Genomic DNA, 27,857 nt, shown 5'->3' on the forward strand with positions numbered 1-27,857 from the left:
ACTTCCATCCTATGATGGGTTACTACGAGACCTTATGACTCAGTAGGCCTAACAAAACCAAGCTCATGATGAGAAGTTCTAGTCGCAAGGTCACTCAATACCCATTGCCAGGTGAACCCAGTATTATTAAGGTGTAGAATTATACTATAAAATATGACATATAATTTTCAGCAGATAGCACGGTCTTGCTAGAGAAACCCAGAGAACTATGTCGTGATTCCTCCTATTGCAGTCTGCTGTATACTCCATATGGTGTCTTTCTCACTGCATGTATCGCTAATGCCAGAGTCTGCTGGATTGTACGGCCAAGTGGTAGGGCTGCTTGTACTGTGGCTTGGACCTGCTGCAGAGCCCTTTCTTACTCTAAGCTCCTGTCAAAGCTGGCAGCCTTCTGTGTCCCTCAGCAAATGTGTCAGAGCAGTATCCCTAAGTGTGGACTATGTTACCGCCAGAACCCAAAGATGCCTATGAGACATGGTGGGAATACAAGATGCAATAGTTTATACTTTATTTTAAACCTACCACAGAGCACTGGAACCCTGGACCCTTAAAATCTCTAATGTGGTAGGTCCCTTAATCCTCAAAGGGTTTTCTCATACTCTGAGGGATGTGCCTGTCCCACATGTCCAACATACTTGCAACTTCTTTTTCACCCAGTCTGTTTTAACTGGTCCGTATAATGAACAAATGTGACATTCTACAGAATATCCAGAAGTCCAGGTCTCTTTGGACTGTATTATGACAGAGAGTAGAAAAGCTAACATAGACTTTGGACAAGGCTGTAAACATATATTGTCCTTTCATGAATGTGAATTGCTTCTAGTAAATGTCCCTTACAGTGCTGCTTCAGGTATATTGTACATCTGTTGGTCTATAATCTTTTCATCTTTATCCAATTTAAAATATGTTCTAATTTTAGTACAATTACTTAGTTCCATAAATTATTTAGATTTGTGCTTTTAATTTCTAAAATTTATGTATCTCTTTCAGATCACTTATTTATCTATTTATTTATTTTTAAATTTATAAGACAGAGAGGAGGGGCAGAGGGAGAGGGAGAAGCAGACTCCCTGCTGAGCAGACAGCCTGATGCGGGGCTCCATCCCAGGACCCTGGGGATCATGACCTGAGCCGAAGGCAGACATTTAACCAGTGGAGCCACCCAGGCACCCCTGGATAAGCTTTTGTTATTTATTTCTAATACTAGTGCTTTGTTGTCTATATATGAATTTTAAAATGTGATACCTTTAGGCCCAATATCTGGTCAATTTTTGTAAATATTTCAAGTTTACTTAAAAAGAATGGGGATTATTTGTTGATTATAGTTTTATATCATCTCTATAGCCTTACTAAGTTTTTTTTTTTTTTAAGATTTTATTTATCTGACACGGAGAGAGGGAATGCAAGCAGGGGAAGTGGGAGAGGGAGAAGCAGGCTTCCCACAGAGCAGGGAGCCCAATGTGGGGCTCCATGCGGGGCTCCATCCCAGGACCCCAGGATCATGACCTGAGCCAAAGGCAGGCGCTTAACGATTGAGACACCCAGGTGCCCCTAGCCTTACTAAGTTTAAGTATTTGTAAGTATATAAGTATATAAGTATTTGTAAGTATATAAGTATATAAGTAAGTATTTATCAATTATTCCATATAATTCTATTAATTTTGGTCTTATTTATTTTGAAAATATATGATTAGGTGTCTACGACTTTAGAACTGGTATATCTTCCTCATGAATTTTTACTTTTATTATTATCTAGTGAAAGGGAGTGAGTTTGAGCATTTCAAGACTGATCACAGGGGGAAAATATGGCCATAAGGTGGCAGTAGCATACACAAGCTTTATTTGGGTGCTACTTTGAAGGTTTGCTTACAGGGTAAGGCCCCAACACCAGACCATTTAGAGCCTTAAGACAAAGAGGCCATCATTCAGAAGGGGAAGACGGCAAGGGAACTCCTAGAGGAGTAAGGCGTCAGAAAGAGGGCTTATGTGTGTAGGTGGTTTTTGTAGTATAGTATAGGTGTTAACTGTTTGTAACCTACATTGCAATTTTCTCCATATTTATATTATTATTAGACTTTATCTTTTATCACAGAAATTGTTCATTTTTGCTGCAGTTTTCCCCTGTCATTAGTCTACTTTCTCTCCCTCTCCCCCTGGCTCCCATTCTACCTCTAAGATGATTTTAAAATTTTAGGTGTCACATCAAAGCATGTAGTGTAAATTGGGAATCCAATTTTGTTTTGACTTGAAACACCACATTTGTCATATATTAAATGTTCATATATATCTGGAGTCACAATTCTATCAATCTTGTTTATTCTTACTTAATGCAATTGCTTTTCTTATATTAGCTGACTTGATTCCGATGGGTTTATAGGGTATGCTGACTATCTGGTGAGTAAAGTTTCTCTCGATGGTCTTTTCTTTTGGGTAGGATTTTCCGACTATTCTTCTATATGAACATTAAGATAACTTAATCCAATTTTTAAATACTCTTGGGATTCTAATTTGAATTTTATTAAATTTATATATTGATTTAATTTTTAATTTTTATTTATCTTTGACCCGGAGATCAAGAGCTGAGCTGAGATCAACAGTGGGACACTTAACTGACTGACCTACCCAGGTGCCCATATATATTAATTTTAAAAGATTTATACTTTTACACTAGCAAATTTTTTTTCATGTGTTTAAATGTCATTCAATTGTTTTAAATAATATTTTCATAGGTTTTTTTTTCTCCCCTGTGGTCTTTTAACTTTCTTGGTAAATTTTAGTTGATACTTATTAATTTTTTTCACTATTGTGAATGAAATATTTTTCCCATTAACATATCAGGGTGCTTATTGCTATTAAATTTTGTAGATTCATCTTATTTCCAAATACCTTACAAAATCTCTGTTTTAACCAAACTCTGTTTTCCCAGGTATATAATTACATCAACAGAGTTTTCTATTTTTCCTGTATTTGTACTGATTATTTCACTTTTTTTTAAATTTCATTTTAATCTTGTCACATTCACTGGATCCCCCAAGATAATTTTTAATATTATATAATGACAGTAGGCATTCATTCCTGCTAGTTAATGATTTTATTTTTTTAAGAAAAAAAAATTTTTTTTTAAGATTTTATTTATTTATTTGACAGACAGAGATCACAAGTAGGCAGAGAGGCAGGCAGAGAGTGGGGGGGGGGAAGCAGGCTCCCTGCTGAGCAGAGAGCCCGATGCGGGGCTCGATCCCAGGATCCTGGGATCATGACCTGAGCCGAAGGCAGAGGCTTTAACCTGCTGAGCCACCCAGGCGCCCCTAGAAAAAAAAATTTTTTTAAAGATTTTATTTATTTGAGGGAGAATGAGTGAGAGAGAGCATGAGAGAGGAGAAGGTCAGAGGGAGAAGCAGACTCCCCAAGAAGCTGGGAGCCCGATGCGGGACTTGATCCTGGAAGTCCGGGATCATGACCTGAGCCGAAGGCAGTTGCTCAACCAACTAAGCCACCCAGGCGCCCTAGTTAATGATTTTAAATGAGTTTGATTTTTGTTTTTTTAAAGATTTTATTTAGTTATTTTACACAGAGAGAGAGATCACAAGTAGGCAGAGCGGCAGGCAGAGAGAGGAGGAAGCAGGCTCCCCACTGAGCAGAGAGCCTGATGCGATGCGGGGCTCAATCCCAGGACCTTGGAATAATGACCTAAGCCAAAGGCAGAGGCTTTAACCCACTGAGCCATCCAGGCGCCCCTAAATGAGTTTGATTTTTAAATACCTGTAGTCTTTTCATAAATACCTTCATTGTTTAAATGGTTTCCCTCAATTTCTATTGAAGAATCTTGATTAGAATCATCAATCTCCAACCGATGTTACTGAATCTTAGCGATAGTTCTTCCAGCATCTATTGATATGATATTTCCTTTTTTTCATTCATTTATGCAATTGATTGTGTTAATAGATTTACTGATCAAAATACTCTTAATTCCTGGAGTGTATTAACCTTTTTCTTTTAACTGTGCTGAATTTTTTAGAATTTTTATTGATATGTATAAATGACATTGCTCTGTTTTTGTGTGTTTATCAGCTTTTCATATTGTTATATAACTATATGAAATGAGTTGGTAATTTTTTCCTATTTAAAAAATCAGTAACTGGGCACCTGGGTGGCTCAGTGGGTTAAGCCGCTGTCTTCGGCTCAGGTCATGATCTCAGGGTCCTGGGATCGAGTCCCGCATCGGGCTCTCTGCTCGGCGGGGAGCCTGCTTCCCTTCCTCTCTCTCTGCCTGCCTCTCTGTCTACTTGTGATCTCTCTCTGTCAAATAAATAAAATCTTTAAAAAATAATAATAATAAAATAAAATAAAATCTTTTAAAAAAATCAGTAACTTATTTTTCTTGCAATCTTAGTACTTTTTACTTTATTTTTTGTTTTAGGATTTATTTATTTTAGAGAGAGAGAGAAGGGATGCTTGGGGAAGTGGGGCAGAGGGAGAGGGAGAGAGAATCACAAGCAGATTCTGCACTGAGCATAGAAACACAATTGGGGCTCAATCTGATGAACCTGAGATCAGGACCTGAGCTGAAACCAAAAGTAGGACACTTAACAGACTGTGCCACTCAGGTGCCCCAAGTGCTTTTTAAATTATGGATTTAAAAAATCACTTTAAAAACCTCACTTTTATGTTCTTATTTGATAATCTACTTACATTTTAAATTCCATGTTGGGTTACTTTTGGTTATGTTTTTCTAGGAAATTATCCATTTCCTCTAAGTTTTTCAACGTGTTACTTATACAGTCGTATGCAGCATTTTAAAACGAACATCATTCTATCTTCATCGTATTTCACTTCTCGGCAGCATTCAACATACTTGAAGACTGTACTAAGTTTTGCGTGTCTTAAATTTGTTGAATGGGTGTTATGGATTCCTATCTTCAGTGTGATAAGGCAGAGGAATGTATGATGAATACTAATGGAAAATTACAGAAAATTTGAAAGTTTAGTGAATTATTTCTTGACATTTTTTATTTTCTCATGAGTACAGGGTTTACCTCTGTAATTATGCAATTTACTACCCTTTTCCCCTTTTCTACATAATGGAAAATTCCAGTCTTATAGGAGAGATCAGGAATTTGTTAACACTGGCTGATCTCTTTGATAACCGTAAATATTGAATTTGACAACAGAGAATAGAGTCACAGATATACTCTTTTTATAAGCAAAGAATCAAATACTTAAACCAAAGGACAATTAGAGGGTGATGTCATTTCTGAGTAACAACTTAAGTATGCCTCTCTGAACAGATTTTCAGTGTCCTTCAAGACCATAACGAATATAAAATGGCATACTACTATCGCTAATAATATAGACTGTCTCCTTCTTATATTAAAATAATGCTTGCGGGGCGCCTGGGTGGCTCCGTGGGTTAAGCCTCTGCCTTCGGCTCAGGTCATGATCACAGGGTCCTGGGATCGAGCCCCACATCAGGCTCTCTGCTCAGTGGGGAGCCTGCTTCCTCCTCTCTCTCTGCCTACCTCTCTGCCTACTTGTGATCTCTGTCAAATAAATAAATAAAATCTTTTAAAAAATAAATAAATAAATAAAATAAAATAATGCTTGCTATGACATGACTCCACTGAACTGGATCTCTGCAAAAGATAAAAGTATTCACTATCTGAACATGTTAAAATAAAGTGAGCTTCCAGGAAAGGATTATCGTGACAAACTACAACACAGCTTCAGATAATGTAGCATAGCGAAAACAAAACAAAACAGCTATGGAGTCCTCTGCAGTCCAACCTCTGGTGCAAAGGGACCCGTTGGCCAGCAAGACAGTCAGTCACAGAATGCTGCTGTGCGGTTTTCAAACAAGCGTATTTTATCCTCCCAAAGGTGGAAGTCCTCTAACATGATTTGTGTGGTTTAAATCACTGTTCCTCTAGTTTTCCTCATACTTTAACAAATTAAATTGTGTAGTGAATTACCACCCTCAAACTTGAAAAATGTTTCTAATTGAATGGAAGAATTTCCTATGATAATCCTCCACATATCCAAGAATGAGTCAAGGTATTTCCTGCATAAATTTTCCTCCTGGATATATATCACTTAAGAACTAAACTTTTTACTATTTGATGTGGAAACTGGTATCACCAAATGCAACACATATCCTGCCTTCTTAAATTCCATACACTACCCTATCTTGATTCAAATTCGTCATGAAACATCATTTGTATAATTTGATCACAGAGATGCTCTCAGGGACTGTGGTGTGCAGGGTCCTATGTTAAATTCTCAAGTTGCCATGCTTTTAATGTTCACATTAAATTTTTTTTTTAAGATTTTATTTATTTATTTGACAGACAGAGATCACAAGTAGGCAGAGAGGCAAGCAGAGAGAGAGGAAGGGAAGCAGGATCCCCGCCAAGCAGAGAGCCCAATGCGGGGCTCGATCCCAGGATCCTGAGATCATGACCTGAGCTGAAGGCAGAGGCTTTAACCCACTGAGCCACCCAGGCGCCCCACATTAAATTTATTGTTTGGATCCCTCCCCTGCTATCAGCTGTTACATTTTATTGTTTACCTGCCACTAGCAAGACCCTGTCTATTCTTTGTTCTTTGTTCTTGTTTTTTTAAGGAGCAGAAATCAGATAACCAAATTTATCAGAATTAGTTGTGAAGTAAGAATAAGCAGACTCTGAAGATGGGGACCCAAGGCACTCAATTTTTAGATGTTTCTGGTAGTTAGTTAATAAGATATCCACCATAATTTAAGAACCCTCATGAACAGTAAAGTTTTAAAAATCTCTTTGCAGAGGGAGAGTCTGACAGCATGCTTCTCCTGGGAAACTATAGGAATCGCAATAAGGAAGGTAGAACTCTATGGATCAGCAACTGACTTAAGTAGCTTCCCATAAACTTATTAACAAATTAGGTTACAAAATACAAAAGCAGTTCAATGAATCATCACATGAGGCATTGAACTCAAAGCTGAATTGTAAGGTGCTTTCACAATACAACTTCCTTAATTACCCATATGAATGAGTCATTAATACCTCAAGCCTGCTCAACAGTTTTGGATACCTGATATTTATGTAATGGTGGTGCTCATCTGCTGAGTAAGGCAATGAGCAATTCCCGGGGTAAGGAGAAACAGGCCTCAAAACAATCACGTGACAGTGATAGCATTGTTTCTTAAAGGTTCTAGAAACCCAAGATAGGTATTTCAAGAGCTGCTATTGTCTGTTATAACAATGCAGAAGCAGTTACTAGATATCCATTTTTTAAAAGCAGACAGAATTCTGTGAATTTACAAGAGGAAGTGACAGCAACTGATAATAATGCTTATGTAAAGGGAGTCATTAAAATAACAGCTTGCTACCAGCCCCAGGCTTCTGAAAAATCTGCACAGGTAGGAAAATATTTGGACACACCTCTTTAACATATTTTAAAAGTTGAAAATGTGGGGAGCAAAACTATCCTGAGAGTATAGCCCTGATACTTCTGGGGTGTTAAAGTTACCTTTTATGAGATAATTAGTTTTCCAATTCATTATATATGTTTAGTTGACAAAATTTAAAGTTGATAATTTCATTTTAGTCTCCACAATTTTAGGAAATTTTACCTTCTCCTGTGAAATCTAAGTATGGGAACCATTAGAATATACACGCTGTGCTGCAGTAAATAATTTTAAAGAAAAGCATTTTAGGACCACAGACCAGGGATATTCAAACTTTTGGTACACAAGATTTTTCCCAAAGTCTTATGATCAGCTATGGAAAATACTTGCTTCATCTGACAGTGAAAGCCCCTTAAGAGCGTCGAAGAGAAGGCTGTAGGACAGAATACCCAGAGCCAGTGACAACAGGGGTAGATTGCTCCCTCTTCATACATGACGAAAGAGTAACTATTTTGTACATATGCCTTGTAAAACTTCTCAAAATCGCAACTGCCTTTCTAACTCTAACTTTAGAATTCCCGCTGTTGGGGCACCTGGGTGGCTCAGTGGGTTAGAGCCTCTGCCTTAGGCTCGGGTCAGAACTCAGGATCCTGGGATTGAGCACCCGCACTGGCTCTCTGCTCAGCAGGGAGTCTGCCTCCGCCCCCGCCCCGCCTGCCTCTCTGCCTGCTTGTGATCTGTCAAATAGATAAAATCTTAAAAATAAATAAATAAATAAATAAATAAATAAAGTAAAATTCCCACTGTTGGTCACAAGAGTCAAGATCAAAGATCACACAATAGAACCTACTGACATTACATGTAATAAATTACAAATCTACATACCAGACTTAGTGCAGCGTCTCGTATATATACATGCTATTAACTTTGATTATTATTGGGAGAATAAATATGTCGGCCTCCTGTACCTTCTTTGTATATAAAAAAGACACAGTAAACTGACAGGATTGTACCTTTAATAGACAGACTTAAGGATAGCTATTAATGTAAGAACTATAATATACAATAAAACCAAATAGACTAAGGCTAAAAAATTACAAAAGTTTTAAGATTCTCCAATAAGTTTATTTTGCAACCTTTTTGTATTTTATGTTTTATTGGCTTACACTGTTATAAAGAGAAAAATGGAAAGGATTTTGAACACTAATTTATCATTTTAATATGAATTCAGATGTTTTTTATGTTTATTTCTAATTAACCTTCAAATTGCAGCAGCTTGGGAGTTTAAGTATTCTTGCCACCCCATCCCACCCTGTCACTGAGTCAGTTCAAGATACTTTTACAAAACACACACCTAAACAAACACAAACAAGCCTTTTATAAATTAAACAAATTTTTTATAATGCATATAACAGTTCCTTTTTGGAACTTTCTATATCCAGTTCGTGTCTTTTCGGAAATTGGGATATTCACACTTATTAGACACAGTCTTTATAAAGCAAAGCATTTATCTCTTTAAAAACTCAAGTAATTCTTGAAAGCAGTATTTTTCTTTTTGATCTGAAAAGAACGGAGAATGGAAGGCCAAGAGGAAAAATCACTTCAAATGATCAAAACAGAAGGGGACTGAAAAATAATATATTTAACAGTGTACGTAGGGGGAAAAACTTTAATTGTAGATTCTGCAGAAAATATTGAAATTCAGAGGAATAGCTTTGGACTCACTACCAAAAACATATTTTTCTCAGTTAGTTAAAACCAAGACTGTTGGTTTTATTCAGGAAGATACATTAAGAATGAAAGGGTTGTACAATTTAACCTCTATATAAACGATTGAATATACAAAATATCAAATATGAACAGTAGTACAGCAAGAAAATAAATTGGCAGAAATAATTACTCAACCAGTAGCAATCATTAAGACCACCATTTTAAAGACCCTCTATACACAAAGAATGAAAAAATATTGTTATAAGATTTTACAGCACACAACTGAATTCAATCCTAATTCATTACTATTATACTTCTTTCTTCTTCAGTATTAGTGGACCCACATTATCTCCTGTCAATTCATTATGTTTATTATGTGAACCATCACAGGCAGGAAACTAGAAAGGAAAAAGAATTACAAGTGTTATTTTATCTATTTTTTTGTTTCTTTATTATAATTTTTAATTTTTTATTAACATATAATGTATTACAAATGTTATTTTAAAAATGATTTAATAAGTAGGAATATTCATGAAATGTTCTTATAAAGAAATTACATAACTTTGAAAAAAATCATCAGATAGCTTTCCTGAGTAATGTGTATTCTACATCTAACTTAACTCATTCCAATATCAAAGCAAATCTAACAATTTAAAATAATGTATTATTTGATACAGATTTTCAATAAAAAGCTTTGAATTATTTCAAGAGTCAATTAAACAGGTTTAAAGGGGGACCAAAATAAGCCCTTGCTCTCTGTGGAACTCCAAATTAGAGCTTACCTCTTCGTTTATTTAAATTTGAAAAGAATGTACAGTTGACCCTTAAACAACACAGGTGTGAACTGTGTGGGTCCACGTAACTGTGGATTTTTTTTTTTTTTTATAAAAATTTTTTTTTTTTTTTTTTTTTTTTTTTACCATAGGAAGAGAAAATTTCGTATTTTTTTCTCTAGCTTACTTCATGGTAAGAATAAAGTAAGTAATACATCTCACATACAAGGTATGTGTTAATTGTCTGTTTATGTCATCAGTAAGGCTTTTGGTCAACAGTAGGCCATTAAGTTTTGGGGAAGCCAAAAATTATACCCAGATTTGACTGTGCAGGGGGTGGCTGCCCCAACCTCCATGCTGTTCAAGGGTCAATTGCAATTTAAATTCAAAAAACATTACTTCATGCTTTCTTACTATAAAACTCACATATAACATTTTTGAAAAAAACTTAAAAAACACATTTAAAAATTCACTCATAAGTAACAATAATCAAGATTTTGATCTATTTTTCCTCTGCATTTACTGTATTCCTTTTTTAAAAAACAAAATTGGGATCACACTGAATGTACTGTGCATTTCTTATTAATTATATCATGTTCTCATGTCATTAAAATAGTCTTTAAAAACATGATTTGTAATAGCTTCCTAATATCCCTCAATTTGTATTATGCTATACTTTAATCATTCCCATTATCAGATACATATCTAGATTATTTCCAGAACTTTGCTATCACAAGAAAATGTTGTGATGAACACTCCCGTACTTAAAACTTCAAATAACCTATGATCATAGTACTAGAAGAAAACACATATCACCAGCCACTTGTAATACTCATCACTCCATATTCTTTATTATTTCCACATTAAAAGTCATCCATAATTATAGGTGCCATTTATTAGCTCATCTATATATAAGGTACTGTACATAGAGCATCTCACCAATCCTAAAAAAAATATCTATGATGTTGACATATTATTGGAAAAAAAAAAAAAAACCCAACCCTGAACATCAGAGATTTAGGATTAAGTAACCTGCCCAACCAGAGTCACACTATCAGTGGCAGACATGAGCTCTGAAGCATCAGATTTCTATCCTTCCTTGCTGCTGTAACTTTTCTAAAATAGCTACGTATCCATCATAAAATGCAAACTTTAACTTAGGAATATAGAATTTCAGAACCCTGTGGAAAAATCGTTCATCTCCCAGAACCTCAAAAGTGATGATTTAACAAGGAGAATTTTAACTGTGCGGTGTTAGAGTACGTGTGAGCGCACATCTTACCGTCTTAGAACGCCAACACCTACAGTAAGCTGCTTTGGTGAGACACAGATCTTCAATGTTTATTTCATTCACCACTTTGGGATTTTCCTTTTGTATTTTAAGATTAATCAAGCTATCCTTCTGTTGTTTTTTCTTCGGGAGGAATGGACGAATTGAAAGGTAGCCAAGTAGTGCAAGTACACCGAGGAAAGGCAGTAACCGAAGCCATTCTGCAACTGAACACGTACAGATTTTAGCGTACGGCCCTCTCATAACAGAGCTCAAACAGCACGTGTTGTCCTTGAGCTTACTCTTTACCTATTCTTTACTTCTCATGTTAATCTCAAAACTAACTTATCTATAACACAATGTATAAATAAACACAATCAAGCCACCTACACCTGAGACCACTTCATTTTATCTGTGGGCTAGCTTAAGACTTGAAATACAAAACTTGGAGAAATAGATCCTATCCTATGTCAAATATCTTAATTTCAGGGGCGCCTGGGTGGCTCAGTGGGCTAAGCCGCTGCCTTCGGCTCAGGTCATGATCTCAGGGTCCTGGGATCGAGTCCCGCATCGGGTTCTCTGCTCAGCAGGGAACCTGCTTCCCTCGCTCTCTCTCTCTCTCTGCCTGCCTCTCCGTCTACTTGTGATCTCTCTCTGTCAAATAAATAAATAAATAAAATCTTTAAAAAAAAAAATCTTATTTCATTATCCTCACACAAAGTATATTTGTGTTTAATTTGTTTTTGTTTCAGGAATAATAATCACGATTATTACAAACAAAAGTGATATATTTTATAGGTTTAGAAAACATTCCCACCATGTCTAAAATCATGTAACAGAATACCCAAAAATGAATATTTTACCCTTGATTTAGGATTTCAGAAAGAAGATGTCTTCAGTGCTTTTTTTTTTTTTTAAGATTTTATTTACTTATTTGACAGAGAGAAATCACAAATAGGCAGAGAGGCAGGCAGAGAGAGAGAGGAGGAAGCAGGCTCCCTGCCAAGCAGAGAGCCCGATGCAGGACTCGATCCCAGGACCCTGAGATCATGACCTGAGCCGAAGGCAGAGGCTTAACCCACTGAGCCACCCAGGTGCCACTTCAGTGCTTTAATTTACATTTTTTGTAAGACATAGTGATTCCTTAAGAAATGTTTCTAGAGGGGCGCCTGGGTGGCTCAGTGGATTAAAATCTCTGCCTTCGGCTCAGGTCATGATCCCAGGGTCCTGGAATCAAGCCCCACATCGGGCTCTCTGCTCCACGGGGAGCCTGCTTCCTCCTCTCTCTGCCCGCCTCTCGGCCTAAACTTGTGATCTCTGTCAAATAAATAAAAATCTTTAAAAAAAAATGTTTCTAGAAGCTACTATTTTAAAGAACTAATTGAAATTTTCATACACTGAATGTTCTCATTATTAGATACATCTTTTTCCCTAAGCGTTCATTAAATGCCTTCGGGAGTACAAAGTACTGTCTTGAGGGGGTTAAGGAATATAAGTAACTAAATAAAATGGTCCCTATGTCTGTGAAGACAAACACATAAGGAAACCAAGATTTCAACATTTCAGCATGCGTTCAAATGTTGGCTAGTGCCATGCCTCTGTACGAGAAACCTTTCTGTTCTTAAAATGTTATCCTTCAACAATCTTCACTGAGTGCTTACCTGCTATCTTGCTAAGCACTATGTAGAAATAGCTTAGTCAAGAAAAAAAGAACTAAAGATCATGTGCCAAGGCATGCTAATGAATGTTAACACACTATGCTAAGAGTACAACTGCATTACTTTATTTAATTCTGTTAAGCTGTGTTAAACAGCTATACTTGGTAGGTACCATTATTTTATCCATTATTCATGTGGGTAAACTACAGCTTAATAAGCAGGTTTAGGGCAGGACAATAAATCCTAACCTGTTTTGATTTAATCGAATCCAACAGATTTAAAATTTTATCTGTTCTTCTCTTGGTAAAACTACCCCAGAGATAATTGTTCTTACTATTCAAGTATTAAAAGAAAAAACTGGCTTAGTATGAAGTCTTCCAAAATGAAACTATTTTTGATACACCACCATGCCAAAGGTTTGTTATGGGTTCTAAATGAAACACGTATTTATATACTATATGAATAGAAACTGTAACAATGCCTAGCAGAGAAGATATATAATAAATAATTTTTATTAGTAGGTTATGGAATTTGGTAGCCACTCCTTTGAAAAAATATTGCCAACTCAACCTGATAACAGTATATAGTTGAAATCTTTGGGGATATAATCTTTTAGTCGCCAGAATGAAGCTCTGTAAGGACAAGGACCTTACCTATCATGTTCACCATTTTATTCTCATAACCAAAGTGGAGACACCCCATATAGATTCTCTGAATGAAGTTCTGGAAATGAAAAGAACTGTTTCTTGGGGAGAAGGGGTCTATCTATAGATCAGTTGTTGTCAAATATAGTAGCCACAAGCCACACTGCTTTGATTTGTACCTGTGATTTTATTTTAACCAGGTATGGTAAGATGACACACAAGGAGACAACTGCCTTGAAAGAAAAGTTTACTGTTTGTAATTCCCAAGAGGAGGTACACCATGTCACACAGAGCCACACAGGAAGTACCAGGTTTGGTCAGGAGGAAGGCAAAAGGAAAACACCCACACAAATCTTGTGTTTTCCATGGAAAAGGTGAAGGAATAATTTCCATAAGCTCTGGGCGATAGGGGTAGTCCCTAATTGTCTAGTACCTAGCCCTCGGTGATTAGGGCAGGAGAAATACTGGTGTGCTATGTGAGAGTGATTTAAAGGAGGTGGTTAGTTTGCATATGAAAAGTGTGTTCATAGGGCAGGTTGTTTACTATCTTTAGGAATTAGCTGGGAAGGTGCAGGTTCCTCTTGGCCCTCATGATGTCAAAGCATCATAAAATATAGAAAATTTAAAAACATGATTTAAAACACACATAAAGCTATAAACTTTAAATAAATTAAAATTAAGTAAAATTTAAAATTCAGTTTCTAAGACAAACTAGTTACATATCACCAGTTCAATAGTGACATGGTACTAGAGCTACTCTATCTGACAGCCAGAGAACACTCCCATCATGCTTTCTGGATGGCACTGCTACAGACCATTGTTTCAATAAAGTAACATCTCTATAGCATGGCAAGGCTGCTTTGACAGCTTCGGCACCCATCTCTTACCTACCTGAAACCACCCAAAGCTACTACCTAGTAGCTGCCTTCCTGTGTTCTTTGCATAAGGAATTCCTTCTTTCTGCCTCTAGTTATTGGATTGATTTGTGTAGACCCTTTAGGATTAATGTCATATATTGCCTTCTCCAGAAGTCTTCCTTGATTTCACAAAGCAAAATCTATCACTTCCTCTTGTACTTCCAAGCCCTTTTCCTGTTTCTTTTATCACACCATTGTCATCTGCTTATAAAACTGACTCATTTGTCCCTACCACTCTCCCTGACACAAAGTAGATACCTCATAGGTGTTTTATGAATGACTTAATGAATGAATGCAGAGCATAAATGTCAGTCCCTTTCTCATTCACCACATAGTACTGTAATTATTTATTTGCACTTATCTTGTAGATCCGGCAATGAATATCTATTGACCCCAATACCCAGTAAAATATTTTAAAGTAGTAGGTATCCAGTAAATGTTTATTAAATGTAGAGTAACTTTAAGTATTATTAAGTATATTACAAAATTAAAAAGTCATGAGGTTAAATGACTCAAACTCAAAAAGTAAATAGGAATTTAAAGATGAAAACCTTAACTTAGATTCTTAAATTTGGCATTTCCTGTCCTAGCTCACAAATCTCAGGGAAAAAATGGTGTTAATACTTTTAAAAATCTACTTCAGAAAATGTTCCTTTGACGTACTTAATTCCTCAGTAAAGCATTACTCTGTGATAGTATGGGAATAAAAAGTACTATTATCTCCTACAACAACGTAACTGAAACAAGAGCCTGAGTACAATCTACTTTCTGAAGGTGATAATCTTCAATTTAACTACAGAAAATGTTTATAAAGAAAAATAATAAAGCCTTTGAAGTTTAATAACTTTAAATGTATTTATTAAGGTTGATTTTTAGCAAACAAATATGAAATACAAAAAAATCAAACAAATTTTAAAAAATTTTAAAATAGCTATTTCCTTCAGGATACGGAGTTTTGATTTCTCTCCTTGTCTTATTTCAATCACCCAGAGTGGTGATTTTATGTTAGATACCCAAGAAGTATTTGTCTACCAAACTAAGCCTTTCTTTCTAAAAGATGAAGGAAAAAGAAGCATAAGTTACTAGAATATTTGAGAAAACAAAATGGATCTCCAAGAGAAAAAGTTGTAAGTTATGATAACATTATGTTATCATAAAGCAAATAAAAGCTTTCGTCTCTTCCTCAAAAAAAAAAAAATAGCTATTTCCAATGAACCTACTTGATACATGTTGAGCTATTACAGAAATTTTAGATACTTTGAGGGGAAAACTATTACCTCCTAATTGTCAGGTATAATGTCTATTTTGTACAGTGTATTCTTTATTTTTATTGTTTAGGATTATCAAAAACAGCACTTATTTTACAAAATTTAGGAAAGTATAAAAATAACTTATAATACTATCAGTCAAGAGTTGATAACATTCAAATTTTAAAAAATGATTAAAAAAAAATAATAGCCATTCTAACAGGTAAAAAAAAAAAAAGAGTTGATAACATTTTACTTTTTTTTTTGCTCTGTAAATATGTTTTAAATATGTAAAAACCAAAACTGAGACCATGTTGTATATATAGTCCATATCTTACATTTTTCACTTTATATCAGGAACATTTCCCAGTTTCTTAGCATCATTTGGAAACATGAATTTTAACAGCTACATCCATCTATCATGTCCCCCAGTCAGGATGTAAGATCTACAAAAGCAGACACCTTCCTTATTTGTCCAGGTCACCACTATATCCCCCGTGCCTAAATAATGCTTGCTTCAATTTATTTTATTTTATATTGAGTCATAATTTATAGTATAGCCTGTTGAGCTTTGAGTTAAGTGTTATATTGGATGAGTCTTTACACCTACCTTGACCTATAAACACCACCTGAAGCAAAATACGGGGTATTTCCCTCACTCGAAAAAGTGTGCTCTTGTACAATCAATCCCCTCTGAGTTCCCTCGCCAATTTCAGTACTTAATAGATTTTAATGAATTAAGAAATCTGATCTCTTTGCTATTCTTAAACAATTCCAATTTAGTTTTTGACTACACAGTAAGTACCCATGATGTGGAGACAATGTGCTAGTGCAAGTGTAGCAGCTTTCTTATCTGTTTCTATGTACCCAGTGCTCAGTACAGTGCCTGGCACAAAAGTAGGATTTCAATACATAATGAATTCACAGTTTATCTGTGGAATAAATCCAGATTTTCATATACTCGGAATTAGGTTTCTTTGGTCTATAAAACAGAACTACATAATTCATTCATTTGTTCAACAATACAAGTACCCACCACATCACAAATATTACATTAGGTGCTAGGGATTCAGGCAGATGTACAAGGTCCCTGTATACTCATACAGTATACATTTTAGATGAGGAGATAACCACAAAGAGGTAAACAAATAAATAAGCAAGATAATTTTAGACTATAGTAAGAGCTATGAAGGAACCAAACAGGATGATATAAGAAAGAGACTATCCTAGGGGCAAAGCAGTAGGCTGACTGCAACTTAAGGTAAGGGACACAGGAAGGAAAAAAGATCTTTACGCCAAGACCTAAAGGAAAAGCAGGGAGCTCAAAGACTTGAGTAAAGAACTTCCAAGGCAGAACAAAGAGAACACGTAAAGAAACTTCCAACTTCATAGAACTGTTGGGAGGGATGAATGAATGAAGTTGGAAACCACTCTAGAAACTTTTGAGCACTATGCAAAAAAAAGCTACTAATGCATTCCACCCTGAAACTAAAATACTGGTCTCCTCACCCACTCACTATCCTCTAACAGACTTATGTAAACCAAGACTTCAATTAATTTTAACTGAATTGAGTCTGTACTCCATTAAGCTGGTATTTAAGGTAACTCCCATTAGTATGCAATTGTTTGCCTTTGTTCAAGGCTTATGAATGATATCAGTGTAAGTTAACAGATAAAAATTCTGTTTAAGACATTTAAGAAAAAAATTTTAAGCACCCTCAAGAAGTATAAGACCTCACAAACATATTAGGTGATATGACAGGTGAAGATACAAAAATTAGGGGCACCTGGGTGGCTCAGTGGGTTAAGCCTCTGCTTTCGGCTCAGGTCATGATCCCAGGGTCCTGGGATCGAGCCCCACATCGGGCTCTCTGCTCAGCAGGGAGCCTGCTTCCCCCTCTCTCTCTGCCTGCCTCTCTGCCTACTTGTGATCTCTCTCTGTCAAATAAATAAATAAAACCTTTAAAAAAAAAAAAGATACAAAAATTAAAAGACACAATCCCTAACCCAAAGAAACTTTTCATCTAGAATGGAATACAGATCTATAAAAAAGGACTACACTACTGTATATATGTATAATTATAAATAAGCAATACAGAAGACGACATGATTAACTCTGCAGGGATGAGCAGACTTTACAGAGAGGATATGGCACCTAATGAGGTTTCTGAAAGATGAGTAAGAGTATAGGAGTCCACAGGCTTATGGGAGGAGGGGCTGTATTTCATACAGAAGAAACAGCATAGGCAAAGGCAGAGATACCAAGATGCATGAAAAGTAACAATACTGCTGGAATATCATGAAACAGGGAAGGACTATACAGGTGACCAGGTGCCAAATGGTAAAAATCAACAGGAGGTGCACCTGGCTGACTCAGTCGGTTAAGCGTCTGCCTTCCACTCAGGTCATAACCCCAGGCTCTGGGATGGAGCCTCACATCAGGTTCCCTGCTCCTTGGGGCGCCTGCTTGCAGCTCTGCCTGCAGCTCCCCTGCTCGTACTCTTTCATTCTGTGTCAAATGAAGAAATAAAATCTTAAAAAAGAAAAAAAAAAAAGGTAGGTAATAATCTACTCTGTACATAAGAGGGAACCATTGATATCTAAATATTAACGTAAATGGAAAGCTATTCTTTATGAAATCAGATGGAATTATGGTATCAGACGGAAGATGGACTGGTGGAGAAATAGGTAAGAGCAGACAGGGCTGGTAGTGGGAGGACAAGATGCAAGACCATCTGTTAGAAATCCACGGAAATAATCCCGAAAAAAATCATGCAAACTTAAACTGAGGCAATGGCCATTAAAGTAAAAAGGACAAACGGATCCCCTGAAACTGCCTTAACAGCGTATGTGTGCGTGCACTTTTTGAGAACAGTATGATGCTTTCATTGGGAACACTGAATAGGTCTGTGATCAATCTTCATTTGCCTTGAAGCATAAGAACCACTAACTCAATAAAATCAATAGGATTGGGTGAGTGATCAAATATGGAGGAAGTGAGGCTTTTTATGATTCCCAGATTTCTGGTTTCATTATCTGGATGGATGGAGATACTGGTCTCTAATTTAAAAACAAAACAGAACATAAGAAGAGCAATTTTAATCAGGAAAAGACGAGTGTAGTGTTGTAGAAGAAAGGGGAAAATATGAGGTGCTGACATCTTTAAAGAATATAAAAGAGAGGGGCGCCTGGTGGCTCAGTGGGTTAAGCCTCTGCCTCCAGCTTAGGTCATGATCTCAGGGTCCTGGGATCGAGCCCCGCATCGGGCTCTCTGCTCAGCAGGGACCCTGCTTCCCCCTCTCTCTCTGCCTGCCTCTCTGCCTACTTGTGATTTCTCTTTCTCTGTCAAATAAATAAATAAAATAAAATAAAGAATATTAGAGAGAGACTAAAAGGTCAAAAGTTAGCAGCAAAAAATTAGGGATACTGATGGATGGCACAAGTCACAGTTTTCTTTGAAACACTAAAGTAGTCCAGTGTGGAAGCTGCTCTGCAGAGCCTAAAAGATGCCCACTTTCTCTGCCCCCTCATCCCAGAGAAGACAAGGAAAGACAGAGAAAGAAAAGATACCACTGAGAGAGCTACAGGCAGGGGAAGTGACTTCCTCAGGGAGAGCTCTGTTTCATTTAGGGCAAGGAGGTGCATCTATGAAAAATTATGAAGTAGACAAGCCAGGAGTAGAAGATAACAGTGTGAGAGATCAAGGGTGGGAGAGTGTGGGGTTTGGGTATTTTGGGCTATAATTAAGTCAAGTACATGGACCTTAGTGTGACCTCAACATTCAATCCACTAAAAAGGGACCCAGTTAGGCAACATTCTGCTTACTCATTTGAACATAAAAGGCTTAAATTTCCTCAAATTTTTTCCTTTTTTCAAATTTTTCACTTCAGAAAGATCTTCCTCCTAAGTTTTCCTGTTTCCAATTTTTTTTAAATACCTGTTTCTAAGTTAAAAAAAAAAAAAAAAAAAACAGACCACACTAATTCTAAAATACCAAGCAGAGTTCTAAATGTGTTTTGTAATATTCTACTTCCCACTATTAAGATAAGCAACAGCCTCAGAAGGTACACTGAAACAACTCATACCATCAGAGTAACAAAATCTACACCAGAAAGAACATTTCAAAGCAACCTGCATAGCAAGCAATTTTCACATAATTTTTTGGAAGTTTAGATACTGTTCAAAGAAAGTATCTCCTCAGAGAAACAGAATTCAGATTAGGACAGGGCAGATTCAAACTTTTGTAAAGATAGGCTACCTATCACACCCTATTCCTGACCAAGATATATAAACAAATACAATGATAAAAACATTTGTAGAAGCACACATAGACACACATGGATCTCTATGAGGAATTATATTCTAAGAATCTAGGACAGACTTTTGCTGTCTTAAAAGGTGCCGTATAATGAAACTATTAAAATAATGTTGGGAACACGGTTGCTGATAGTTTAATAACATGCTTTCTTATTAGATAAGATAGAAATATTTCTATTTCTGAATTTTAAAAAGAGGAAAGTAAAATATTTTCAAGGGATGGTTTTACTATTGCCACTTAAAATCTAATAGAACTGTTCAGGACCAAAGGCCAATAAAATGAAATTAATGATCAATTTAAAAACCTTTTTTCCATTCATTCTTATGAACAGTTTTTGGTGTCTAGAACATTTCCTGGACCAAGTACTCAATAAACACCTGATGACTTGAAAAATTTTACACCGCAAAGTAGTTAGATGGAACAAAATGTGTTAATGAGACTGAAATTGTTCTCCACAAAGGCTAGTATAATCTTTAATTCTTTAATTACACTGACTTAAACACAGTTGGTCTAACTAGGAAGAGGGAAAAAACTTTTAAAACTTCTAGGAACTATGAAACTCTTTTCCCAAATTCTCAAAAACAGTTTTTTAAGATAAAATTCTTTGATCTTTTAGAAATAACCTCTAGTATTTACATAGTAATAAATACAGCTTTCTAGTTTGAACTTAATAGTTTCTTATATATCCCTATTGAGAAAACTCACCTTTTATTCTATTTCTTTAAAAAATATTGTGGCAAATTTTACATACAATAAACAGATCTTAGATGTTTAGCTCTGAGCAGTACAATTAAATATACCCTAGCAGCCTCCACTGAAAACATAAAAACATGCAAAATACTCTACCACCCAAGAAAGTATTCTTCTGTCCCTTTCCAGTCTATCCTCCCACCACTGATGTCTACAAACAAAGATTTTTCACTCAACATTAAGTTTTTTTTGAGATTCATCCAGTGGATCAGTAATTCATTCCCTTTTCCGGCTAACCAATATTCCACTCTGAGTATACTACACTTTGTTTATCCACTCTCCTGTTGGTAGATATTTTGGGTGCTTCCAGTTGGGGCTATTATAAATAAGGTTGCTATAAACATGCCTGTAGAAGTCTTCTTACCCATATAAGTTTTCAACCCTTTTCCACTTCTAAATTCTTCATTCAAAATTGGCCCTTTCTAGGTAAACAGAGCTAATGCCTTTAAAGCTGTCAGCTCTAACATGCTTGTGTTACTCCAGAAAACATACTGATTATCTTGGGATTCACTGCATTATCTTTAGGAGCAAAACTGTTATGTTTCAAAGAAGCAAACAGGGTCAAGGAGGGAAGAGCTACTACATTCAGTTTCACAGCAAGCTTTTAAATCTAGAAGTAAACTTCTTCTGACTTCTGCATAGGAAGATTTTGTTGTTGTTCTATTTTAAAAGTTTATACAACAGGGAAAGCTTTTTTAAGGTCAGAGTATTAGAATAGACTACACTTCCAAAGGGCAGAATTATACAAATTTATCTTAAAAGACTCACTGTTAAACATATGACCTAAACAAAAATAGGTAAGTTGTTTCTAATAGATAAGGACTGTCTGTAAATACTGTACGGTGATTAAGGATCTCCAAGTGTTTACTAAGAATGCAGAGTCATCATGAGAGAGCCAAGTGCTTTTAAAAAAACCACTAGATGTAAATAGGGAAGGGGAAAAAAAAGCAATAAAAATGTAAGCCATTACTTCCTTCTAATTTTCAGATAGAAAATGAAAACACTTTTGGTGTCTTAGACATTTTAAACATTTGCTGAAAAGTGATACTCCAGGTTATTTCAACAAAAGTCTAAGTATGGATTCTGTAAGTAGCTCAATCAAGACAGATAAATGTAATTAGCTATTACAATCTACTCCGAAGGAAGACTCAGAGTAGAAATTGATCAGTGGGAATTTTCTTCCATAGTGCTCCAAAACAAATTCTGCAACTGTTATCTTGTTGTCTAGTATGAAATAGACTACCTCATTTTTTCATAAAGCAGTTATTACAAACATGTTTCCTAATAAGCAATACAATAAGAACTAAAATAGACACATTATAATGGAACTTAAATACATGTTTTCAAGATATTTATCAATGTTGTCACTCTTCCTGAGAATCAGTCCCCACTCTAAATATTCAACGGCTTTGAAGAGGGAGTTACTATATATTATTGATTTATTTTTTTTTTAAAGATTTTATTTATTTATTTGACAGACAGAGATCACAAGTAGGCAGAGAGGCAGGCAGAGAGAGAGGAGGAAGCAGGCTCCTTGCTGAGCAGAGAGCCCGATGCGGAACTCGATCCCAGGACCCTGAGATCATGACCTGAGCCGAAGGCAGCGGCTTAACCCACTGAGCCACCCAGGCGCCCCTATATTTTTGATTTAAGGGAGAAAAACTTTAGGCTAAGTTTCCTTAATGCCTTTAATAGGAATTAAATATTTGTTGACAGTGAAGATTTTGAAGGGGAAAAAAAAAAAGCTTCTAAAATCTAGCCATTCAATCAAATTACATACTTTGTACTGTTACAACTACACTGCATTTACAGAAAATTGAAACTAATGTAAAACCAGCCACCAATGGAATCAGCACACATAATTCAGTTTACACTGGACTGGGGTGGGAGTAAGGGGACTTCTTTCTTTCCTGTTAAAAACTTGGCAGTTAATTTGGGCAAATTTTTTTTTTAAAGATTTTATTTATTTATTTGACAAAGAGAGATCACAAGTAGACAGAGAGGCAGGCAGAGAGAGAGAAAAAGGGAAGCAGGCTCCCCGCTGAGCAGAGAGCCCAATGCGGGACTCGATCCCAGGACCCTGAGATCATGACCTGAGCCAAAGGCAGAGGCTTAACCTACTGAGCCACCCAGGCGCCCCTGGGCAAATTATTAATATAAGTTGGCAACTGGGAAATAATGACACAAAACAATTATATTCTTCTGACCTGGTATTACCATTTTTGTGAATACATTCAAGGGTATAATTCAAAGGAGGAAAAAAACCCTAACAACTGGTATAGGGCTACTTACCAGAACATTATGAATAAAAGATATATATGCACAAACATTCCAAATTTCCAACTGCAGGGGAATGGTTAGGCCTACCATGACGTTAGTCTAAAACAGGATTATACAGTTGTTAGAAAAAGAGGAATATATTAAAATATGTAAAGTACTAAAGTAAAAGCAATGATAAAGGGAAAAAAGTCAAAATTTTATATAACTGCAGAAAATCGATCAGAATTACAGGATCAAAAGATTTTGATGTTTATAAATACCTGAAACATTTTTTTCATTTTATGTTACTTTTACCCTGATTCTGAGGTTTGATGCTTCTTTCAATGTTAATTATTCAGTTACCATGCTTTCTATTCAATTACAAGTTTCCTACCAAGCCATAATTCAAAGAATCTCTAGATTTAGAATGTCCTCTAGTTTACCTCCTCTAAATCTACTATCTGACTCTGCCTTTTTTTAAAAAAAATATTATCCTTTTTTAGGGACAGTATTCTCTTAAAAAACAAAAAACAACCAAACAGAAGCCTTCTGTGTATTGGGGCTGAAATCCATCTCCAAATAATTTTCACTAATTTGGTCCTAGTTCTGTCTTTTGGTCTACAAAGAATATGTTATTCTCCTTCCACCGATAAGCCTTCCAAACTCTGTTTCATGTCAGCTACCACAGAACTCCAGACTGCTCCAGGCTAAGGAGCCCTATTGAGCTTAAAATTATCTTAATGCATGTTTTATTCCCATTCAGGATCTATGAGTTCAAAGTCTGCCAAATCAAAATGGTTTTTTCTCCCCTCACCATCCCAATCAGTCTCAGTCGGGTTTGCAAATACCCCTCTTAGACTGTTAACACCCCAAACCCAACAAAATCTTCCAAGTGTTGGCTGCATTATGGAAATTTTCGTCTTTTAGATGTGAAATCCTGAGTTGTGGGGTTTTTGTTTTGTAAAGAACAGATCTTAAAAACACGATGTTACATATATATTCATTAAATTTCATTATCTAACATTTGGTCTATCGTACTAGCCTTTGAACACCTTTTGGCTAACTTTTCTTTCCTGAACTCAAGTTACCTTAACTACATCCAGGCCCAAGGTAATGGAGTTGACCTCAAATGCCCTCGGGGTACTTCAAGTCTTCCCTGTGGGAATGGAGGTTATTCTTGGATTTTGTTACCGAATAAAACAGTCATACACATATTGCGTGTATGGCTCTGTCTCTCTCCCCCCCACCCCACCCCCACACACACGCTGTGGGTAAAACCCCGCTAGAGCTGGGACTGCCTGATTGCACAGCGCCTTAGATAACGATGACTTATCCTACTCTAACACAAACAAGCACACAGCAGTAAGAGATACAGACAGAGATGAACGATATGGGCTCGCTACCAACTCGGCACTTTCTCTGCAAAAACCTGGTCTCCCGCCACGAAAGGACTCGGAAAAGGCACTAGGACAACGACGAGAGGTGGAATCATTCGCGCTCCAAGGCGGCTGCGCCGGCGCCCGCCCCCGCCGTCTGCGCACAGGGTCACGGAGTAACGCGCCACTCGCCAAGCCCCGCCCCTTGGCCCGGGGAGGTTTAGACCACCCCCCACTCCCCCGTTGGGAGACGTGCAAGGATGGGGACTGGAGGAAGGCGGGGATTACCTGTGAGCCGGGCGAACCCGGTAAGGCTCTCGGGGACAGGAAGCCGCTTTAGATACGCCGGGAGCTGCACCTTCACGATGCGGGCCACGCTCTCCAGCACCATCCTCGCCAGCAGCGTCCACTCCCCTCCCGGCCCGCGCCTTTCTCCGACCGAGCTGTCGCGCCTGCGCGGAGAGCGGAAGCGGCCGGCGGGCGCCGCGGCCTGGGTCCTGCGGCAGGCAGGAGGGGGCGGCGCTGAGGGCCCCCAGAGGAGAGGTTGACCGGCTGGGCGCCGATTGGCAGCGGACGAGTGACGTGCGCGCGCCGCGGACGCCAAGGGGGAGCGCGCGGCCGAGAGGTGTGGAGTCGCGGCAAGGGATGAGTAACGAGGCCCTCTGTGGAATCTCGGTTTTGAAGAGGGCGCGCGTTCACGTTGGGCCCTTCGCATCTGTAGACGCTCGAGGCCCGCAGAAAGGATACTGTGTCCGATGACATAAAGCATGTGAGGGTGCTTTGTAACCGGAAAGTGCCTTTCAAAAGTGAGTTGCTCCTGGCGTCGGTTTTTACTTTGGCCTCTCGTCCCGGCCCCTTTCTTCCCGGAACCGGTCGGGTGCCTGGGACCTAGGATTGCAAGCTCACCACGAGCACCCTCCCCGCCACCCTGCGGTGCCTGACTCCGTTCCCTCACCCCGACAAGCTAGGTTTAAAGAAAAGGTTAACATACTCAAACGACGAACTGTTTAAAGCTAGCCATTAGGCATTTTTGTGTAACCCTGAGGGGTTTTTCTGCTCCTTAGATTTGCTTTTTTTTTTTTTTTTTAACATTTTACTTATTTATTTGACACACAGAGATCACAAGTAGGCAGAGCAGGCTCTCCGCTGAGCAGAGAGCCCGATGGGGACTCGATCCCAGCACCCTGGGATCCTGACCTGAGCCGAAGGCAGAGGCCCAACCCACTGAGCCCCCCAGGCGCCCCTGCTCCTTATATTTGACCCGCGGTAGTCCTGCTTTAGATACTTTCAGTTCCTTCTGCCGATCTTTTTTCTTTTTTCAGTTAACTAAAACTAGGAAAGTGGTAAAAGAATATAAACCTTTCAAGTGACTTTTATGTTGTACGATTTTTGCTACAAGCTAAAGTATCTGTGAAGTTCTTTAATTTTAATTGCTTATTAATATCTTTTTTTTTTTAATTGAAGAAAGCTACACTTCCTTGCAGCGCTTTCCTTGGCGTGACTTTGTTTCCTATTTTTACTGAAGTGAAATATCCGAAGTAATGCACTTGCTGGTTGCATGTTGTGTGTGTGGTGTGCTCTTGTGCCTCCTTACGGTTCTGAATCCCACCTGACCAATAGTGGTATGTAATACCAACGAACTGCCCACGGTGCAATATTTCATTTTGTGTGACGTAATATAACAGCCAGTTTTAATAAATACGTTTTCTTCTTTATTTTTCCCTTGGTATTTTCATTGTAAAATGAGAAAGAGAAGACATTTTTTTAAAGTAACTTTTTGTTTTCTGGAATCTTTAATATGTGGTGGTTTTTAGCTAAAAAATAAATAACCGTCAGTAAGAGAGTTAGTTGAAATCTAGATTAACCAATTTTCTATCACCCTGTTCAAAATACAATTACAGTGGACTTCCACTGAAAATGTTTAGATACAGGTTCATGAACCAGAGCAATATAGGTTATATACAAAATGATGATCAAAAGGTTGTTTACGTTAGGATTTCTTTTCAGTTTCCTTTTGAGAGCTTACTGTTGGTTTGGTGAAAGTAGGATTCTGAACCTTGTTTACTATGAATATGATATTCTCAGATATCCTCGTCCTCTGGATTGTTCTTTTAGAGGTTATCTTTATTATTTTCTTAAAGATTTTATTTGTTTTTATTGTTTGACAGACAGCACAAGCAGAGGGAGCTGCAGGCAGAGGGAGAGGGAGAAGCAGGCTCTCCAGGGAGCAGGGAGCACCAAGAGAGACTTGATCCCAGGGTTCTGGGATCATGACCTGAGTCCAAGAAGGCTCTTAACTATCTGAGCCACGCAGGCGCCCCTTAGGGGTTATCTTTAATCTCTGTTGATCAGATGTAGAAGTACCCTTGGAGAGATGATTGACTTAGGGGTGGATTGGGAGTGAGGCAAATTAGGGGAAGAAAAGATTGGAGATAACCTCTAAATACTTGTTTTTTTTGTTTTGTTTTGTTTAGATTTTATTTATTTATATTTGTCAGAGAGATCACAAGTAGGCAGAGAGGCAGGCATGGAGAGAGGGGGAAGCAGGCTTCTTGCTGAGCAGAGAGCCGAATGCTGGCCCTCATCCCAAGACCCTGAGATCATGACCTGAGCCGAAGGCAGAGGCTTAACCTACTGAGCCACCCAGGTGCCCTAAATACTTGTCTCTTAATTAGAGGCTTTTAAGTTTTGACAAGGGTAAAAAGCAAGCTATGTTGAGTGAGATTCTTTAGGCTTCTAAGGTTTTTCTTTAAGAAAATTAAAAAATAAATACTTAAGAGATACAGCATAGTAAAATGTTAGGGTGCCAAAGGTAGAATCTGATGTGACAACTGTGCAGATCAGTATATACCGGATGTCTCCAACACCTGAGAGAGTTTCGTCGTGCCCCTTCCAATCATGTCTCCTTACCCCACCACCATTACTATTCTGTCTTGCTTTACATGTTCTTGGACTTCGTATAAAAGGAATTATACAATATACATAGTTCTTTTGTGACTGGCTTTCCTGAGCAGTTTATGTAGATAGCTGGTTTGCTCTTTCCAAGTAGAAGAAAGGTAATGAGTGGAAGTCTTATCCCCATATCTATTAAGATTTTATTTATTTGTCAGAGAGAAGGAGAGAGAGAGCGCATATAAGCAGGCAGAGAGGCAGAGAGAGAAGCAGGCTCCCTGCCGAGCAAGAAGCCCAATGCGGGGGCTCGATCCCAGCACTCTGGGATCATAACCTGAGCCTGAGGCAATGGCTTAACCCACTGAGCCACCTAGGGGTCACCCTCCCCATATCTATCTTATCTTACCTTTTCTCTTTCTTTCTCTAATCTTATAATTCAGAGGAGATGCATTACACAAACTACATTCATGTATAAAAGGTGATAGTTTCCTAACCCTACCAATAAAATTCTTACTGTGTATTTTAGGGAATATTTTCTTAAATTCCTTTTACTTTCAAATATAAATCTTGTTTCATTCATATCTTTTAATTTGCATTTCATTTCCACAACCCTGCCTTCTTGGCAGTATGTGAAACAGAGGGGCTGAAAATAATATCCTACA

General features: G+C 37.5%; 1 protein-coding gene across 1 annotated transcript; it reads right to left on the reverse strand.

Annotated features, from left to right (window-relative positions):
- Positions 1 to 8,386: 8,386 nt before the first annotated feature.
- Positions 8,387 to 24,801, reverse strand: LOC111156271 (CDGSH iron sulfur domain 2). The gene is made up of 3 exons (XM_022517043.1): positions 24,592 to 24,801; positions 11,147 to 11,361; positions 8,387 to 9,489 (listed from the first exon to the last, which is right to left on the reverse strand). Exons 1-3 carry the CDS (start codon positions 24,692 to 24,694, stop codon positions 9,400 to 9,402), a joined length of 408 nt encoding a protein of 135 aa, XP_022372751.1. The 5' UTR covers positions 24,695 to 24,801; the 3' UTR covers positions 8,387 to 9,399.
- Between the last annotated feature and the right edge of the window lie 3,056 nt (positions 24,802 to 27,857).

The sequence above is a fragment of the Enhydra lutris genome, unplaced genomic scaffold, assembly GCF_002288905.1.
Source record: "Enhydra lutris kenyoni isolate GAN:26980312 unplaced genomic scaffold, ASM228890v2 scaffoldscaffold3, whole genome shotgun sequence".
Taxonomy (NCBI): Eukaryota; Metazoa; Chordata; class Mammalia; order Carnivora; family Mustelidae; genus Enhydra; species Enhydra lutris.

What these genes read in the sequence shown, in the direction of transcription:
- LOC111156271 (XM_022517043.1), bottom strand. Translation starts at nt 24,694, where the DNA reads ATGGTGCTGGAGAGCGTGGCCCGCATCGTGAAGGTGCAGCTCCCGGCG. An exon ending in CGGGTTCGCCCGGCTCACAG is followed by an intron (nt 11,362 to 24,591) that starts GTAATCCCCGCC and finishes GTACGTGTTCAG; the next exon opens with TTGCAGAATGGCTTCGGTTA. An exon ending in GGTGTTGGCGTTCTAAGACG is followed by an intron (nt 9,490 to 11,146) that starts GTAAGATGTGCG and finishes TTTCCTTTCTAG; the next exon opens with TTTCCTGCCTGTGATGGTTC.